Genomic DNA, 19,035 nt, shown 5'->3' on the forward strand with positions numbered 1-19,035 from the left:
CCTTCATCAATGCTCAAAACCCATCCTAGTGAATTTCCTCCCTTCAGTTTTTGCTACCCCAAGGCTGAGACTACAGTGGATCTTTTGTTTTTGTGGGAAACAACTCAAACACATAACAAGTGGTCTATTTCAGCCACGAAAATCGACTTACCAAAATTTTTAGCCATTCTGATAGTATGAAAGTAGAAACTAGAAAAGTAGAAACGAGAAAAGTAGAAAGAAAGAAAGAAAGAAAGAGAAAGAAAGAAAGAAAGAAAGAACGAACGAATATGTTAAATGCTCTGGAGCTGACAAATAATGGATTTTTTTTTTTTAAGTGGTAATTTCCCTAGGAAAAATCCTTCTTTCTTCCTATTTCCCCTAGCTAACCATGTTCCCGAGACTGAGAAATCTCTGGTTATCACGCAAAGATGAGCCCCTGGCTCCGTCGGCCCCCCACACCTGGCCTTGCCCAGAGTACATGAGCACATTTGAAATGCCATTGCCTCCACCTGCCCCCCTCCAAGGCTACCAATCCCCTCCCCCCCGCTCCCCCCGCCCCCCCCCCGCCCCCCCGCCAGTCAGAGGCTTTCACCCTCATCTCACTCTTTCACCAGTCACCACCATGGCAGGTCTCTAGTCAGCAAGCAGGGGCAGACTGGAGGACACCCCAATCACTTAGCTCCTTGGTCCTCTGCATGCTACCTCCCACTGGCCTCTGAGCTGGGGTCGCACCCCAATGCGGGCGTCTCATCTCACGGGGTTGACAGGAGAACACGGGAAGGACGTAAGCGAAGGGAGCGTTCAAAGCCATGCGGGGCACACTACGTGACCACGGAAGCAGGAAGGAAGAAGGGGGGCTGCTGAAATGCAGAGGCTGACTAGGGCCAGGGAGAGTCGGCCTGGGAAGATTTCCAGGTTGATGCACGTCAGAGCCTTGGGTAACTCTGGCCTCTTTTAATCCCGACTATGATCAAATTCATTTCCACGTCGATTATATATTTCACACGTGCCATGCTCCCAAACCGGAATCTGGATACAGTGACAGGATTTTACTTGTAGTCATGTACCGTGCTTGGTTTCAGGGCTTCTCTAACACAGCCTGACCTTTCCTAGTCATTCCAACTACATTTTCTACTAGTCATCCCCGGCGAGAAGGCTCCGCTCCTACCAAACTGGTCTCCCTCCTCATTTTCTACGCATCTCAGTTTATTCCCAACTGCTGTTCTCCTGGACTGAAATTACCTGCACGAGTCTCCGTGAAAGTAAACTGAAGGTTCAACTATGCCAAATTCAGCCGTCTCATCAAGAGACCCTGTAACATTCAGAGGGCTGTAGATACATAAAACTGGCAAACCTTCACATATTGGCTTCCCCCTCGAGGTGATTAGCCATTGATTCTTAGACCTCTGTGTCTGATACTTTGAGTATACATTCGTGATTTGCTTCCTCAATAAGGATAAGCCACACCTAGGGGCGCCTGGGTGGCTCAGTCGGTGAAGCGTCCGACTTCGGCTCAGGTCATGATCTCACAGTCTGTGAGTTCGAGCCCCGCGTCGGGCTCAGTGCAGACAGCTCAGAGGCTGGAGCCTGCTTTGGATTCTGTGCCTCCCTCTCTCTCTCAAAAGTAAATAAACATTAAAAAAAATTAATAGGATAAGCCACACCTGAGTGTGTGTTATAAAGAGATGAAGACTTCTGTAGATGGATAGAAAAATAGATGGACAGAGTGACAGGAGTACAGACAAATCAATATGACTCATCATTTGACTAAACAGCCTGGCCCCCAATCACTATACCATTTAGAGGCATTTGAGATCACCAAGGATCGTCAAGCTATGAACTGAGATGAGGATAGGATTTGACCACGACTAGAGTCTCAAAGTTTAACCGTGTCATAAATATCTTCTAATGGGTGTACTTTTGATGTTCAAAATTCAGAGGCATTCTGACCTTTTCATTCTAATTACCTTCTTTCAGAGAGCCTGGAAATTACCAAGTGGTTTCAAAGTGGTTACAACAGGGGCGCCTGGGTGGCTCAGTCGGTTGAGCGTCTGACTTCGGCTCACATCATGATCTCACGGTTCGTGGGTTCGAGCCTCACATCGGGCTCTGTACTGACAGCTTGGAGCCTGGAGCCCGGTTCGGATCCTTTGTCTCCCTCTCTCTCTCTGCCCCTCCCCCACTTGTGCACGCACGTGCGCTCTGTCTCAAAAATAAATAAACATTAAAAAATATACATATTCCAAAGAGATGGGGAAGGAAGAGGAGCATGATGGCTGGGCATGTGGGTTCTGGAGCCAGATACATGGGTTCAAATTCTGGTTCTGCCACTTATTTACAAAGTGACCTTGGGCAAATTCCTTAACCACATGATGTCTCGATTTCCCTATCTATATAAATGAGGATGATGTTGGTAACTTACGAGACAATTAAGAGGCAGTGCCTTCAAACACTAAATACTCAAATGTTAGTTGCTGTTATATAGCACAGGGGAATAGGAAATTCTTTGCTGCCACTAACCAGTTGCTTCCAACACAGATAAAAAAAAGTGTCCACATAAAAAAATGCAATCCTAAAACAGATAACTGAAATATATCTTCAGGGTTATTATACTTGCAATACGGTGGCACAGATGAATTCAATGTGAACATTTGCGCAACCAGAATAAAAACAGAGATACAATCTTTGTAAAATGGAAGCAGAGGGAAAAAAGCATGCTTATAAAATCAAAATGATCACGAATATTTCCTTAAATGACCTATGCCACACTGACCAGATAATACTTAATTAGCACAGGAGCATAAAACAGAACAGTACATTATGACTTTACTCAGGATTTCAGTGGAACGAGAAGACCCATAGGTCATTCAAAATGCTTGCAAAAAGAACTAAAGCGAATTTCAAAAGGCTCCTCAAAGGTTATGATAAATGACTCAGCTTAGGGTTGGAATTCAGGGAGTATCAGAGAGTGGGAGGGCTCTGGCTGAGGCACTAGGTTGAAAGCAGAAATAAACAGCAAGTGTAATCAAATGTCCACAACGACGAAATAGCACAAGGCTGGGTGCTGAGAGTGACAGGAAAGCACATACGCAGGCAGACAGGGTGAGAAAACGTCCCATCCCGGGAAGAAGGTCCTCAGAAGCAGTGAGCTGCTGGGGACACAGACAGGGCCACAAGGTTAGACCTGGAAACAGCCGGCCTCTGACATTCACCTTCTACTGCCCTTTCAAACCAGGTCAATTAATATGTGCAGAGGGAAGACCCCCAAAACCAAAGCCCTGTCCTTTTCTAGAAGTGAAACAAATATTTAAAGAGCATCAGAAGAGCTGAGAGCACAGTGATGACCATCATTCCTATGCTAAACATGGAGGCTCTTTCAACAGAAGCCTCATGCTTCACCCTGTTTTCCCATTCACAAAATGTGGCTCCCGGTGAACGGGGGGGGGGGCACTACGGGGCACAATGCAATCAGGAATCCCTCCAGAGCTTAGATTTAGAGAAACCGCCAGAAATAGTTCTGCTTTCCCGTTAATGTGTTTAACAGTTGATCTTTGCGAATCTTTGGAATCGCTTTTAAAACATGCTTATGCTTGCCAAGCAGGCAGTCCCATTCATCTTTGATATGTGTGAATGGATTTGCTTTGCGAATAATTAAGTTCAAGAAAGAAACTCCGACAGCAAAAGGAAAGTTGTAGGCCACTCCGGATTGCTCAGGCCGTGTGATAATCTCTATCATATAAACGTCACTACGAACCTTCTAATTTTTTTTAATTTTTTTTTTCAACGTTTATTTATTTTTGGGACAGAGAGAGACAGAGCATGAACGGGGGAGGGGCAGAGAGAGAGGGAGACACAGAATCAGAAACAGGCTCCAGGCTCTGAGCCATCAGCCCAGAGCCCGACGCAGGGCTCGAACTCCCGGACCGCGAGATCGTGACCTGGCTGAAGTCGGACGCTTAACCGACTGCGCCACCCAGGCGCCCCAGGAACCTTCTAATTTTAATGTGCTCTTCCAAAAGTAAGATTATCTTATATATTTATACTTAAAGGTTCATAGTAAAGGACTGTACATTGCTTGACTTCAGCCTCTAGCTGTTACCTGGTATATTATATGACAAACAGGAGAAAGATTTACCTTCTTAAATAATACCCCCCACCCCCAAGAATTCCTAAACAGCTACATTGTACAATTTTGTGGTATCCGTGGCTATAAATCTCCCTAATAATCACCACTGGACCTGGGTTAGTAGACTGAAGTCTACCTGATAATCAGGATTAAAGAGCTAATCAAAACTGGCTTTGTAAATGTTGAAGTAAAGTTCAGTTCAGTAAATGTGGCATAATGCAATCCACCAGGTAACTCGTAAGATTTACTTTTGCCATCATTCTTTCTGTTTTCTTTGTAAATAGATAAATGGATATTTATTTAGATGAATGAACACCCAACCACCCAATTGCTATAGTGAAAACAGGATTTGGGCTCTGAGGGTGACCATAAAACACTATGAAGAGACTTCTTCATTTACTCCCAGGAATAAACATTTAAAGCTTGTTTAAAAAAAAAAAAAAAACGTCACTGCGAGGTGATGGATATGTCAGTGAATCTTATTGTGGTAATCATGTATGTGTATATATATATATATATATATATATATATACACACACACACACATATATATGTATGTATATGTGTGAGATATATATATATATATATATATATCTTTTTTAATCATCAGGTTGTAAGCCTTCAATTTACACAATGTTGTATGCCAACCAAATTTCAATACAGTGGGGGAAAAAATTAAATGTGAAAGTAACACAAAGTATACCAAAACTAAGGACTTTGGCTACACTTCTAAAACAACATGTTTATCGTTACAATTTGTAATTCGAACAAAGCGGACTCACGTTAGTTAAATAAAATGAACGTCAGGGTTTGGGGCAAGAAACACATCAACTCGAACTCTAGTCAGGCTCAGACCCAGACACCAACTGCGGAGGTTAAGGGCTGGTGGGAGGTTCTCCCTTGGCACTCTGGGCTACTCGCCTGGCATCTCCTGCAGATGTCTTTATCCCCCAAAACTTGGCAACCTCCAAACCAATTAGTCCAACCCAGGTCTCCCACCCAACTGCCCATCCTCATGCTGCTACTACTTGGCCCTTTTCTCCACCTCCTGCCCCTAAGTCCACTGTTCCCCTTCCTTCCCTCTCTCCTAACCCACTGATTAAACTGAGGGCTACCCACTCTGCCATCCTGGTTAATCACAGTCTACACCCTTAACATCAGGAAACCTTCCCTACAAATACTTGCCTTCCCTAAGACTTGGCTTGCTTTCTCTTTTGAATAGAACCATGTTTCATTGACAAGTTAGGGCCACGACGGACAGCTTCCAGAACAGAAAGAAGACCGTCCCAAGGCGATGGAGTGTAAACTTGCGGCAGCCAGGTTAAATATTCCTCCTCACCCTCTCAGCACGATCCGCTCCAACCCTCTCCTAATCCTTCTCAAGGGCAGCCAGGTCCTCACGGGCCTCAGAAAACTCTCCTTCCTCCACGCCCTCGTCCACACTGCAGTGAACAAAGGCACGCCTGGCATACGTTAAAGTCAAGCTTGCAGTTCAGGGGAACCCAGGCCTCAGCAATGGCTGAGGCGCTGCTCAGTGGGCACATGGCCTGCTGCATTTTGGGACACCTGGCTCTCTTCTGAAGACTCTTTCCCAGAGGGGTATGAGTCAACCTCTCTCGCCTCCTGTGGCTTAAACAGGCCATTAATCCAACCTCATGAAAAGTCCTCCCTTTGGGCTCACGCCATGTGGAGATACAAGCTTTCGCCTCTCCTCGTTATGGATATCATGTCTCCTGGACGTTTCCCTTCGTCTGGGTCACTGGCAGCCTTTCCATCCCATCTCCTGCCATCATCCTATGAAATTTTAACGTTCATGTGAACAATGTACTCCATATTCCTTTCATAGTTCTTGGACTTCCTTATCTCTAGTGACCTTCATCATTTCTATCTATCATCTCTGGTCACATAGTGATATCGACTGGAGACTTTGAAATTTAGCCTTCAGTCCTTATTCTCTAGGCCAACTCTTGCCACACCCTTAGAAATTCCATAGTTCACATGGACAACTCACCCAGAAACCTAGATTTTCAAGTCCCACGCTTGCGCTCCGAGGATCTTCATCTTTGCTCTACTTCAGCCAACTATGCTTTGGTGACGGACTAGGATTTGTTATCGCCTACCGTTTCACCTCTGACACCTCAAAGACCAGCAGCTCTCTCTCGCTCTCTCTCCTTCTCTCCCCCCTCTCAGCTTCTCAGCTCTTTCACTCGCACTACAAAAACTCTTTAAAAACCTCTAGTCTCTTGATCCCACCCTGTTTCTCCAACTCCTTCCTTTCACCTCCCTATGAAGTCTGAACATCGTGCTGACTCGTGGAACCTATTCCCTCACTAGCTCCCTCAATTCTTTCCCAAAGTGGCCTTCTGCCATAATTGACCTACAAAGCCCTACATCTAGGACCAATCTCAGAAACTGCTTTCTCTACTCCTGCAAGAAGGAAGCAGAGAACAGGTTTGATGAAACCACACTAACGTGAAGAATGATGCCATTACAAATTCCTCAGGGTCACTCCACAAACTTAGGTGTTGTTCATCCCACTCTCCACTTACGCTCGACATCCAAAGCTCCATGACTCCTCAAGCCCCCTGCCACACTCCTCTCTACGTGGGTGAGCTTGCTCCTATATCCCTTAAAAAACTCACGGTCAACTGGTGGGCCTTTCTTCACATTTCCTTGTGCGTGCACATCAACTGCTTCCCTCGTTCCAGAAGACAGGACCTCTTCGCCTGTTCAACACCGCTAATGAGCTTCCCCCTATGTTCCTGATCTCCATATTCCCATCTTTTGACACCAATGATGATCCCATCTCCCCTATGTTGTCAGCTGCTTCACATCCACTCGATCTCCCCCTGGTTCCTTAACTTTAAGGTCCTTATTTTTCTCAAACACAAACACACTTTCCTTGATAGAGAACCCGCTTTCACCCTTACCTTACTCCTGCCCTACAAAGGCCCGGTATTCAAAGTAAAGCTCCTTTCAAGCCTGGGTGGCTTGGTCAGTGGAGCCCTCAAGTTTTTTGTTTTTTTTTTTAATGTTTTGTTTTTGAGAGAGAGAGAGAGAGAGAGAGAGAAAGAGGGAGAGAGAGAGAGAGAAAATGAGCGTGGGGGAGGGGCAGAGAGAGACCCAGAATTCAATGCAGGCTCCAGGCTGTGAGCTGTCACCACAGAGCTCCATGCGGGGCTTGAACCCACAAACCGTGACATCACGACCTGAGCTGAAATCGGACACGTAACCTACTGAGCCAGCCAGGCGCCCTGAGGGTCTGACTCTTGATTTGGGCTCAGGTCATGATCCCAGGGTTATGGGATTGAACTCTACCCATGTCAGGCTCCGCACTGAACATAGAGCCTGCTTGAGATTCTCTCTTTTTCTCTTTCTTTGTCCCCCCTCTCCCCAGCTCGTGCTTTCTCTCTCTCTCTCTCTAAAAAAAAAAAGTAAAGCTCCTTTAGGGCAGGGATTTGGGGTTTGTTTTGATCACTGGCACATGGTAGGAGCTCAAGTAATCATTGAATGACGCTTTCTCTCACCTTCTCTCAGCCTGCTGTCCGGAAGCTGCTTCCTGCCCCCATACTCCCACAGCTCTAACTTGCCAGATTGAACGGACACGCCCGTATTTAAGCTTTCTAATACTGACACTAGTAAACTGTCATCTCCTTCTTAGTGCTTTCTCCTTTGCTTCCAGAACGTCGCACCTTCTCTTACCTCTCTAGACATTCCTTTTAAGTCTCCCTTGCCAAATCTGCTTGTCCGGCCCCCACACTAAACGACCACAGGCTGGTGTTTCCCTGGATTCAGTCCTCAGCTCTGTCTTTCACTACTCTGTGTGCTCTGGCTAAGTAACCTAATCCACATGAGTGGCTTTAACTATCATCTACATGCTAGCACCAAACAAGCTGTCTATCTTTAGTCCGGACTTCTCTTCTGAGCTCTACATACATAGGAAAACAATGACAACCACTGGCATTTTAAAAAATGTTGATATTTATTTATTTTTGAGAGAGAGAGAGAGAGAGAGAGAGAGAGAGAGAGAGAGAGACAGGCAGGCAGGAGGAGACAGAGGGAGACAGACAGAATCCCAAGCAGGCTCTGCACTGTTGGTGCCGAGCCCAATGTGGGGCTCGATCTCACAACCGTGAGATCATGACCTGAGCAGAAGTGGGACGCTTCACCGAGTGAGCCACCCAGGCGCCCCAGCACTGGCATTTTTGAGGGCTTACATTCCAAAGCACAATTCTAAGCTGCTTCTATGTACTTACTCACCACGTAAAGGTGAGGGAGTCAAGGCAGAGAACGGAAAGCAACTTGCTCAAGGTCACATAGCCAGCTAGCAAGCAGTGGAGCTGGTAAAAGAGGACCATGAGTACTTTTTAAAACAACAGCTTTATGGGTATAATTCACGTGTCATAGAATTCATTTGTTTAATGATGCAATAGTTTTCAGTACGTTCACAATGTGCAACCATCCTCACAATCTAATTTTAGACCATTTTCATCATCCTAAAAAGAAACCTGGTACCCTTTCATTAGTAGTCACTGACACGAGTACTTTTTAAAAAAAGGAACCTCTACACCCAACATGGCTTGAACTCAGCACTCCGAGATCAAGAGTTGCGTGCTCTTTCGGGGGCGCCCGGGTGGCTCAGTCGGTCGAGCGTCCGACTTCGGCTCAGGTCATGATCTCACGGTTCGTGAGTCGGAGCCCTGCATGGGGCTCTGGGCTGATGGCTCGGAGCCTGGAGCCTGCTTCGGATTCTGTGTCTCCCTCTCTCTCTGCCCCTCCCCTGCTCGCACTCTGTCTGTCTGTCTGTCTCTCTCTCTTTCAAAAATAAACATTAAAAAAATTGTTTTAATGTACATATATCAGCTGTCACAATAATAAAGATTATTTTTATGTGTTTACAAGGGAGCTTTCTACCAGGATTCGATTTACGTGTATGCTACACCAAACTCAAAGAAGAAAGAGCTACATATTCCTAAAACTAGACAAATATTGCAGCCTTAATGTGCTACCGGGAGGCAGCCACACTCAATCCTCACAGGAATAACAGTAAAAAGGAGAGTATCCTTAGTAGACTGAAAAATGACCTCTCCTTACAGACACAATTTTACACGACACGTGTCTAGTTACATGAAAAATGAAACCGATTGTTTAAAGCCAGGGAGTCTATAAATGGCAATTATCAACCGCATACATGACACAAATGAAAAGAAACTGCTTAAGAGAATAAGATGAAAAAGGCTTTTTCCAAACGGAGACGTTCATCAGCCTTCTAATGAGTGTAATTAGAGAATGTATTTCCATGCTGTTCCAGGTGGAAAGATACAACATGAGTAAAACTGCCCTGCTGACGCTCCTTGCCCAGGGACTGCAGAGCGCAAATGCGTTATTTCCGATCTAATGTGCCATTTGAAGACTCGGGAGAGACTAAGAAAGAAAAAGAAGTAAGATAGGTATGTAGTTTTTAAGCGATAGGAGGAAAGAACAACCACTAAAGAAAAGCAGCAGTAGGGGCGCCTGGGTGGCTCAGTCGGTTAAGCGTCCGACTTCAGCCAGGTCACGATCTCGCGGTCCGTGGGTTCGAGTCCCGCGTCGGGCTCTGGGCTGATGGCTCAGAGCCTGGAGCCTGTTTCCGATTCTGTGTCTCCCTCTCTCTCTGCCCCTCCCCCGTTCATGCTGTGTCTCTCTCTGTCCCCAAAATAAATAAACGTTGAAAAAAAAATTAAAAAAAAAAAAAAAAAAAAGCAGCAGCATCTAATTTTACGGAACAATTCTTTCAAACGTCTTGTTTCGCGTTCTTCCCTTTCATATAGACTGTGCCTCATTTGAGGTTCAAAATGCATTACTTTAAAGTTAATCAGATTCAGATCCCACAGCTCCTAATGATCTTGAAACTACCATTGGTGTAAAAGCGTACCTCTTTATTCCCATCTGGGATGAAGTATGATAAGGATGAACTCATCTATCAGAGACCTGTAGACATGTTGTTCAATTTAACAATCATTAACTGAGCACCTACTATGTCCTAGTTTCCACACTGAGTGCTGGAGACTAGAGAGGAAGAAGACAGAATCCCTTACCTCACAGGTAAGTAGGGGAGGAGACATATATCTAAGGGAGGCAGAATACCAGACTATAAGTAGCACAGCATGGATTTAACAAGACTGCTCTGTTTTTAGACCAAGTTTCGACCCCAAATTTTGTTCTAAAAAACATGGTCAACCCAGCTGCAAAAGCCATGTGAGTCACGGCAGAAAGAGACTGTTCCAGAGGAAATTGAGAGGGGGGGGGGAAGGGTAAATCTGAGAAAGCATGATGGTATTCCTTCACTCACTAACTCAACCATTCCAGATAGCTGAAGATTAAGTACCTGCTATCTGGCAGGTTCAGAAGATATAAAGAAGAATGAGATGCTGTCTAATCTTCCAAGGCAGTCTCGATTTAGTGAGCACAGGCAACAGTGATACTGCAGGCTGACAAATGAAGGTAATGATGATGATGACCATATTTAGCATCTAGTAAAGATCTCCCGTGTGCCAGGTACTGTCCCGTGTACTTCATTCTATTAACTAATTTACCCCTTCTGACAAACCTATGATGGAGGTAGCTATTAGTTGCCCCATTTTATAGACGAGGCAACTGAAGCACAAAGAGGTTACAGTAAAACCTCTGTTTGGGAGCATAATTCGTTCCGGAAACATACTTGTCATCCAAAGCACTCGTCTATCAAAGCGAATTTCCCCATAAGAAATAACAGAAACTCAGATGATTCGTTCCACAACCCAAAAATAGTCATATGAAAATGATTACAATCCTGTCACAGAATACAAAATAACAAAGAAAATACAAGTTCACCTGCACTTCCCTTTGAAAACTTTCGTGGCTGGTGTGAGGGAGACCAGAGAGAGGAGGGTTATCGTGTAGGACGACTTCCACTATCACAAATGGATGTTGCCTACAGTAGAGTATTAACAAACTCTGGTCTTATACCGTATTTAATGTACGTGGCGATAAGGCAGCAGAGGAAAGGGTCTCTCTCTGCTGGCAGCCTGACCTAGAAAGAAGCAAAGCGTCCTAAGCTTACTCTTGTCTGGAAAAGCAAACGACTGTCCGTAGGGGCCTTGAAGGGACAAAAGAGACACTAGGGCCAGCTGTGGGCACCTTCCAACGTTCTGAAAAATCACGGATCTCTGCCAAACACTGCACCTGAGACCAAGCATCTGAGCATGGGAGACAATCACCCACAATCCCGCAGAGAGAGAGAGAGACACACACACACAGACAGAGAGAGAAGAACCGTTGGCTCAGTTGTGATCATGTGACATCCAGTGTCATGCACTACTCGTGACTGTAAGACATTTCTCGTTTATCAAGTTGAAATTTATTAGAGATGTTTGCTCGCCTCGGGGGACATTCACAGAACAAGTTACTCGCCATCCAAGGTTTTACTGGCTGTGACTTATCCTCGGCAGGGGCGGCTAGAGAAGAACAGAGCCAAGATTTCCACGATGACAAACTGACTCAAGCTTACAACCTTAACCCCAATACCACGCTGTCTTCAACAAATGCCTAAGTCAAGATCCTGTACATCCTGGATAATCGGCATCGCCGCAGAGCTATAAAGTAGGTTTCATCAGCTCCAATTCAGAAAGGAGGAAACTGAGGGGCAGAGAAGATCACTAAACCGCCCCAAGTCTTCCGGCCACGTAGCAGAGCCACAGTACAAATTCAAATCGGCCCTAAATCTCTTTCAGCGTTAGAGACGCCAGCTCTAACCACGCTGGAAAAGTAAACCACCACGCAGACTGTTCTTCCAGAGGAACAGCGTGATACCGAAAACATACTAGTTTTACAAATGCCTCGGGCACACAGTACCTTGGGGAGTACCTGGTGCAGCCTCTGGGTCTGCATTAAACAGCTTCCACAGAAACTAGTCATTCTCCAGGACCAGCAATACACCCTGCACTTTGATTTGCTCTGATAAGAACAGACACCCCCCGGGGAGGGGGGAGTAGAAGACAGGCCGAAGGGTTGACATTCCAATGTAGTTGGCAGTGTGCTTGGGTCTGCCGTGGTTACGCTGTGTGCCGTGCGGCCACTTGTTCGGTGATGAGGCTTCTAAGTTATCTGGGGACTTTAATTTCAAAGTGATTTTACCTATGAATTCTACCCACTTAGGAAAACAGATTTGTTCGCATCATTCCCGGGAAGTATGTAAAAAAACATGCCAGGAAGGTTTTATGTTTTTATTTTTATTATTACTAAAAACTTTTTTTTTGATGTTTATTTGTTTTTGAGAGAGGGAGAGAGAGAGAGACCGATCCAGAGTGTGAGTGGGGGAGGGGCCAAGAGAGAGGGAGACACAGAATCCGAAGCAGGCTCCAGGCTCTGAGCTGTCCGCACAGAGCTCGACGCGGGGCTCGAACCTACAAGCTGGGCGATCATGACCTGAGCCAAAGTCAGACACTTAACCGATGGAGCCACCCAGGCGCCCCACTAGGAAGATTTTTTTAATGGAAAATGCAATGTTTCCAAAAATTGTTGAAACCACAAGAAAAAATTCCTCAACGTATTCTTAAAGAAAAAGTATTAGCAAAAAAAGTATTTTAGAATAACTAAAACATATGTAACCAAGTTGAGGATTCTTTGCATATCTAAAATAATTCTGTAGTTATATTACATAAAATGAATCACAGTGTATGTGTGATATAAATACTAAAGTATAGTTTTAGACCTATTAATTTTTACTGTACACATCGAACATACTTTCCAGTATGTTTTTAGGATTTAACTTCTTACAAATAGGGTTACAAGTTTTTTTAACTTTAAGAAATGCAAGGTTGGAGGGGGGGGGAACACCCGGGTGGCTCAGTCGGTTAACCATCTGACTCCTGGTTTCAGCTCAGGTCATGATCTCATGATTCGTGGGTTTGAGCCCCACTTCGGGCTCTACACTGGCAGCATGGAGCCTGCTTGGAATTCTCTCTCTCTCCGCCCCCCCCCCCCCAATAACTAACTAAATAAAAACTCAAAAAAAAAAAATAGCAAGGTTGTTTTTACTTTGTGCCAATTTTTGACAAGTAGCCAAAACTTGCCATTCAGGACAAATTAGCAACCTTTGGGATGAACAACAACGGTATGATTTCTTACCGGAGTATGTCACAGGATACAGACCCTGGGGGGTCAAAAACACCTTGGGCCACAACCCTAGCTCTGCCTCTAATTAGCAAGGTATGTCATATTTTGGCAGGCTACTTAACCACTCTGTTTTCTTCTATGTAAATTGGAGCTGTACTGTATTCCTAAAAGGATTAAACAAAATAACACACATACAGTGCCTGACCCATACAGAGTTGGCACTCAGTAAGTGTTCATTTCTATCACCACCACCCACGTCTCCATTTTCTGGGGAGAAAAAAATTAAATACTACTTTTGCCAGATGGAGCTTAGTACACACACAGTTCCACTTTCCAAAATACCAAGATGAATAGTTTTCTGCCTTTTCAGCTTCGGGTTTCAGGAAAAAGAGTGTTTGGCCATCCTGGGCACATGCCAGTCTTTACAAGCCTGGAACAGTTTCTTTCCTACCTGCGAAAGACGGAGGGCTCTGAAGTTGGTGAGAATAAAGCAAGGGGTTAAAAAGGGTCCCTAACGGAACAGAGCCACCAGCCCAGAGCCAGCCTGGAACGCCACGACAGCATCAGTATTCCTCCAAAACGGAAAGGGCTCCTAATCTCAGACTCTGAGTGGGCTTACTATTCTCATGAAAGTCAAAGTTCGACGGTTCCCCTTTTTGCACATTTTTTGAACATTTTAGTTCACGGTGTTCCTTGAGGTAGTCGCATATCTAAGTTAAGCACAAGCTGTGACGGTAATTATTAAAAATCCCAAACACTAATATGCGGAAGATGAGAGAGTTTGATAAATCTGTTTAAATGCCACTCAAATGTTTATTTCACCAGGAACGACCCAATACCTTCAAGTGTCCAATACCAGACCAAGCTTTGGAAACGCAAAGACACATGTGCAGCTGTACTAAGTATCGGGAAGGCCAGCACCCTGAGAGAGGAGTAACGATAGCGAATGCTAACTGAGCACTGACTATCTACCAGGTTCTCCTGTAAGATGCTATACAGACCCATTTCATCTTCATGACAGCTTTGTGGTAAAAATGACTATTAGCCCCGTTGTACAGAAAAGGAGACCGAGGCGCAGAGTGATCAAGTAACCTGTCCGCGGTTACACAGATAAAAAGTCACGAGTAGAACTTCCCTCGTCGAGCTGCTGTTCTAGTGCGAGCAGACAGACAATAAACGAGAAGGAAAATATATAGCAATCGCGCTAAGGAGAGCAGTAAATCAAAGAAGAAAAGTGTTGGGGGGGCGGTCACAATTTCGAAGGCGGCCTCCCTGAGGAGACATCATGACTAAAGAAGGGACTCCCCACCTTGCTCACACACAGACACGAAGAAACCAAATGAAGATTTCCCCCGTGGCGACAGTCTCTAAAAACTCCAGAGGCAGCAGTGAAGACAGGCACTCACATAGATCATTATAATCCAGTGATGAATGTGAATTAATAATGAAGAGCTACAGGGAAGAGGGGGCAACAAGGGTGCCTGACTCAAACCCAATTAGGGGTAGGCAACAACTTCCTGAACGTGATGCCCGAAGCAAGTCGTACAAAGATGAGCAGGGGTTTAGACTGAGAAGAGGGAAGATCTAGCAGAGGATGCGGCATGTGCAAAGGCCCAGGGGCAGGAGATGGCATGGAATGATTGAAAGATCTACAGGAGTTGTCCTGTTGCTGAAGGAAAACGTGTAAGGCGAATGGCAAGAGGCAAGGAAGGACAGGGACCAAGCAGTCTACAGTGCAGATGGCGGCACGCGTTCCCCTCCAGCAGGTACCGCTGAAGGTCTGGACCACAGGCTGCCGCTGCGAGCATGGGAGAGTAAACGGGAGTTATTGGAGCAAAGCACAGACAGGACTTGGAGGTCTAGTGCTGGGAAGACAGTAAATGAGGATACCATCCACTCAACCAGGGAAGGCAGGAGGACCAGAGCTGGGAACGGAGGTGACGAGCCGTTCTGGACGTAGCGCTGCTTCCGGGGAGCCTACAGGAAAGCCCAAGGGACCTCTTCCGTAGGCAGCCCCAAATACCGGTCCAGGGCTTAGGGGAGGACTGGGGCGGTGATAAGGTCGATGTATTCTTCATCTGCTTACATTTAGCAACTGGGGGCATGACTTTGCAGATCGCCCCACAAAAAGAGAGTCAAGGACAGACCTTTTTTTTTTTTTCCTTCTAATAATATTATTGTCAAATTGGCTGACATACAGTGTGTAAAGTGCGCTCTTGGTTTTGGGGGTAGATTCCTGTGGTTCATCCCTTAGATACAACACCCAGTGCTCATCCCCACAGGCACCCTCCTCAATGCCCATCACCCCCTTTCCCCTCTCCCCCACCCTCCATCAACTTTTAGATTGTTCTATGTATTTAAGAGTCTCTGATGGTTTGCCTCCCTGCCTCCCTCGCTGTGACTATATTTTTTCCCCTTCCCCTCCTCCATGGTCTTCTGTTAAGCTTCTCAAGATCCACATACGAGTGAAAACATAGGATGATATCTGCCTTTCTCTGACTTGTTTCACTCAGCATAATACCTAAGGACAGACCTTGAAGGAACAATATTTTAAGGGTCTTCTGTGGTTTTATAACCTGGACAATATAAACAACCTACACATTTAAGATGTATATAATTCAGTGGTCTATAGTATGTTCAAAGTCGGGCAACCATCACCATGATTCAATTTCATAACATTTTCATGCCCTATAATAAACCTCTGTAAACCATTACACTCACTCCCCACCACTGACCCCCTAAACCCCAGCGATTCAATAATTTACTTTCTGGGGCGCCTGGGTGGCTCGGTCGGTTAAGCATCTGGCTTCGGCTCAGGTCATGATCTCGCAGTTGATGAGTTCGAGCCCCGCGTCGGGCTCTGTGCTGACAGCTCAGAGCCTGGAGCCTGTTTCAGATTCTGTGTCTCCCTCTCTCTCTGTCCCTCCCCTGTTCACACTCTGTCTCTCTCTGTCTCAAAAATAAACGTTAAAAAAAAAAATTTTACTTTCTGCCTATTCTGAGCCTTTTCTATAAATGGAATCATACACTGTGTGGTCTTTTGTGTCTGACTTCTTTCACTTAGTGTAATGTTTTCAAGGTCCATCCATGTTGTAGCATGTATCAATACTTTGTTCCTTTCTATGGATGTACAGTACCCATTGTATGGACGTACCACATTTTCTTTAGGTATGCATTCATGGGTTGGTGGACATTTAGGTTGTTTTCACCTTTTGGATACTATGAATAATGCTGCTATGAACATTTGTGTACCAGTTTTTGTATGGACAGGTTTTCACTTCTCTTGGGCATACACCCGGGAGTAGAACAGCTGGGTCCTAGGGTAATTTCATGATTAACTTCTTTTATTAAAAACATTTTTTTTTTCAGTTTATTTCTTTTGAGAGACAGAGAGAGCAGAGGAGGGGCAGAGAGAGAGGGAGAGAGAGAATCCCAGGCAGGCTCTGTGCTGTCAGCATGGAGCCCAATGTGGGGCTTGAACTCACTAACTGTGAGATCATGACCTGAGCCGAAACCAAGAGTCAGACACTTAACCGGCTGAGCCACCCAGATGCCCCTAAAAACATTTTTTAAAATGTTTATTGTGGAGGGGGGGTGCGGGAGGCAGAAAATCCCAATCAGGCTCCTTGTTGTCAGCACAGAGCCTGACACAGGACTCGATCCCATGAACTGTGAGATCCTGACCTGAGCTGAAACCAGGAGTGAAATGCTTAACCAACTGGGCCACCTAGGTGCCCCATCACGATTAACCTTTTTAAGGAAAGAGCAAACCATTTTCCACAACGGTTACACCATTTTGCATTCCAAATAACAATGTAGGTGGGTTCCAATGTCTACGCATCCTCACCAGCATTACTTCTTTCCCTTTTTTTTCCTAAACGGTAATCCTAGTGGGCATGAAACAGCGTCTCGTTGTAGTTTTGATGTGCACTTCCTGAACAACTAACGATGTTGGGCACCTTCTCGTGTTCGCTGGCCAGTCGTAGATCCTCTTTGGAGAAATGTCTATTAAAATCCTTTGCGCAGTTTACGACTGGACTATTTGTCTTTTTGTTGTCGAACACACACTGTTCTGGAGGCTTCACTCTGATGCTTACTACCTGTGGGACCTTGCACAAGTCATTTAACCTTTTCCTAATCTGTTACCTCATCTGCACATTGGGAGCAATCGATACCGATCCCCTAGCGTTGTGAGGATTGTATATGACAATGTTAGTCATCATTAAATGACAGCTATTATTGTTCAAAAGAGTATTTAAACGCATTTTTAGATACCTATGTTCAAGTGCATGATGGTCTTCATTCTTACCGTTCCAAAAGTTCTTTTTACACTGATTTCAAAATTATGAACTCTCAAATAGAACTATCAAAATGTAAACTTTTTCTATCTTTTTTTTTTTTTTCCAACGTTTATTTATTTTTGGGACAGAGAGAGACAGAGCATGAACGGGGGAGGGGCAGAGAGAGAGGGAGACACAGAATCGGAAACAGGCTCCAGGCTCCAAGCCATCAGCCCAGAGCCCGACGCGGGGCTCGAACTCACGGACCGCGAGATCGTGACCTGGCTGAAGTCGGACGCTTAACCGACTGCGCCACCCAGGCGCCCCAATGTAAACTTTTAATAACATCGTTAGTCCAACTTTTAAAAATAGCTTGTGTGATTCTACAAACAAGAGTAAAGAAAAACGTAGGGCTGTCTGGGTGGCTCGGTTGGCTTAAGCGTCCAAATTCAGTTCAGGTAATGATCTCACAGTTCGTAGGTTTGAGCCTCGCATTGGGCTCTCTGCTGTCAGCACGGAGCCCTCTTTGGATCCTCTGTCTCCCTCTCTCCCTGCCCCTCCCCCGTCCATGCTTTCTCTCTTAAAAATGTATAAACGTTTGGGGCGCCTGGGTGGCGCAGTCGGTTAAGCGTCCGACTTCAGCCAGGTCACGATCTCGCGGTCCGCGAGTTCGAGCCCCGCGTCAGGCTCTGGGCGGATGGCTCAGAGCCTGGAGCCTGTTTCCGATTCTGTGTCTCCCTCTCTCTCTGCCCCTCCCCCGCTCATGCTCTGTCTCTCTCTGTCCCAAAAATAAATAAACGTTGAAAAAAAAAAATGTATAAACGTTAAAAAAAAAAAGTAAATAAAAATGCAAAAGGATGTTTGATAGCATTGTTTATAACAGTAAAAACATTAACTAAGTGAATCCAAGTGTCGCCCAGGAAAGCACTGTTTAAACTAACTACGGAATATCCAAATAATGGACTACTGTGCAACTGTTAAAATACAGGAGTGGCCTGATATGTACCAATATGAAATCATCTCTAACGTGTATCAGGTGAAAAAGCAAACTGAAAAATATGATACCTTGAATGATACCAACCGTACATAAAAAAAATCTATGTTACGTGCATGTGTGTGTTTATGCTCACACAAACATGAAAACAATCTGAACACCTAGACAAGAAATCTAACAGTGGTGCCAAGCTTTTTATACCTTCTAGTTTTAAAAATGTTTCGGGGCGCCTGGGTTGGCTCATTCGGTTAGGTGTCCGACTTCCGCTCAGGTCATGATCTCACAGTCCGTGGGTTCGAGCCCCACGGTGGGTTCTGTGCTGACCGCTCAGAGCCTGAAGCCTGCTTCGGATTCTGTGTCTCCCTCTCTCTCTGGCCCTCTGCTCATGCTCTGCCTCTCTCTGTCTCAAAAATAAATAAAAACATTTGGAAAAAATTTAAAAATGTTTAACCACAGGGCGCCTGGGTGGCTCAGTCGGTTAAGCCTTTGACGTGATTTTGGTTCAGGTCACGATCTCC

At 45.2% G+C, this 19,035-nt stretch overlaps 1 protein-coding gene across 7 annotated transcripts in view; it reads right to left on the reverse strand.

The window, feature by feature from the left end:
• ATP11C (ATPase phospholipid transporting 11C) overlaps positions 1 to 19,035 on the reverse strand; it is a 172,102-nt gene that overhangs the window by 106,765 nt on the left and 46,302 nt on the right. The window contains exon 1 of one of the 7 annotated variants that reach the window (XM_043570516.1): positions 586 to 1,100. The exons of the other annotated variants lie outside the window; for them this stretch is intronic. Coding sequence (XP_043426451.1) covers positions 586 to 606 — 21 coding nt within the window. The 5' untranslated portion in view covers positions 607 to 1,100. Of the gene's footprint in view, positions 1 to 585; positions 1,101 to 19,035 lie in introns of those variants that run through there. 7 annotated transcript variants of the gene reach the window in all.

The sequence above is a fragment of the Prionailurus bengalensis genome, chromosome X, assembly GCF_016509475.1.
Source record: "Prionailurus bengalensis isolate Pbe53 chromosome X, Fcat_Pben_1.1_paternal_pri, whole genome shotgun sequence".
NCBI classification, from domain to species: Eukaryota; Metazoa; Chordata; class Mammalia; order Carnivora; family Felidae; genus Prionailurus; species Prionailurus bengalensis.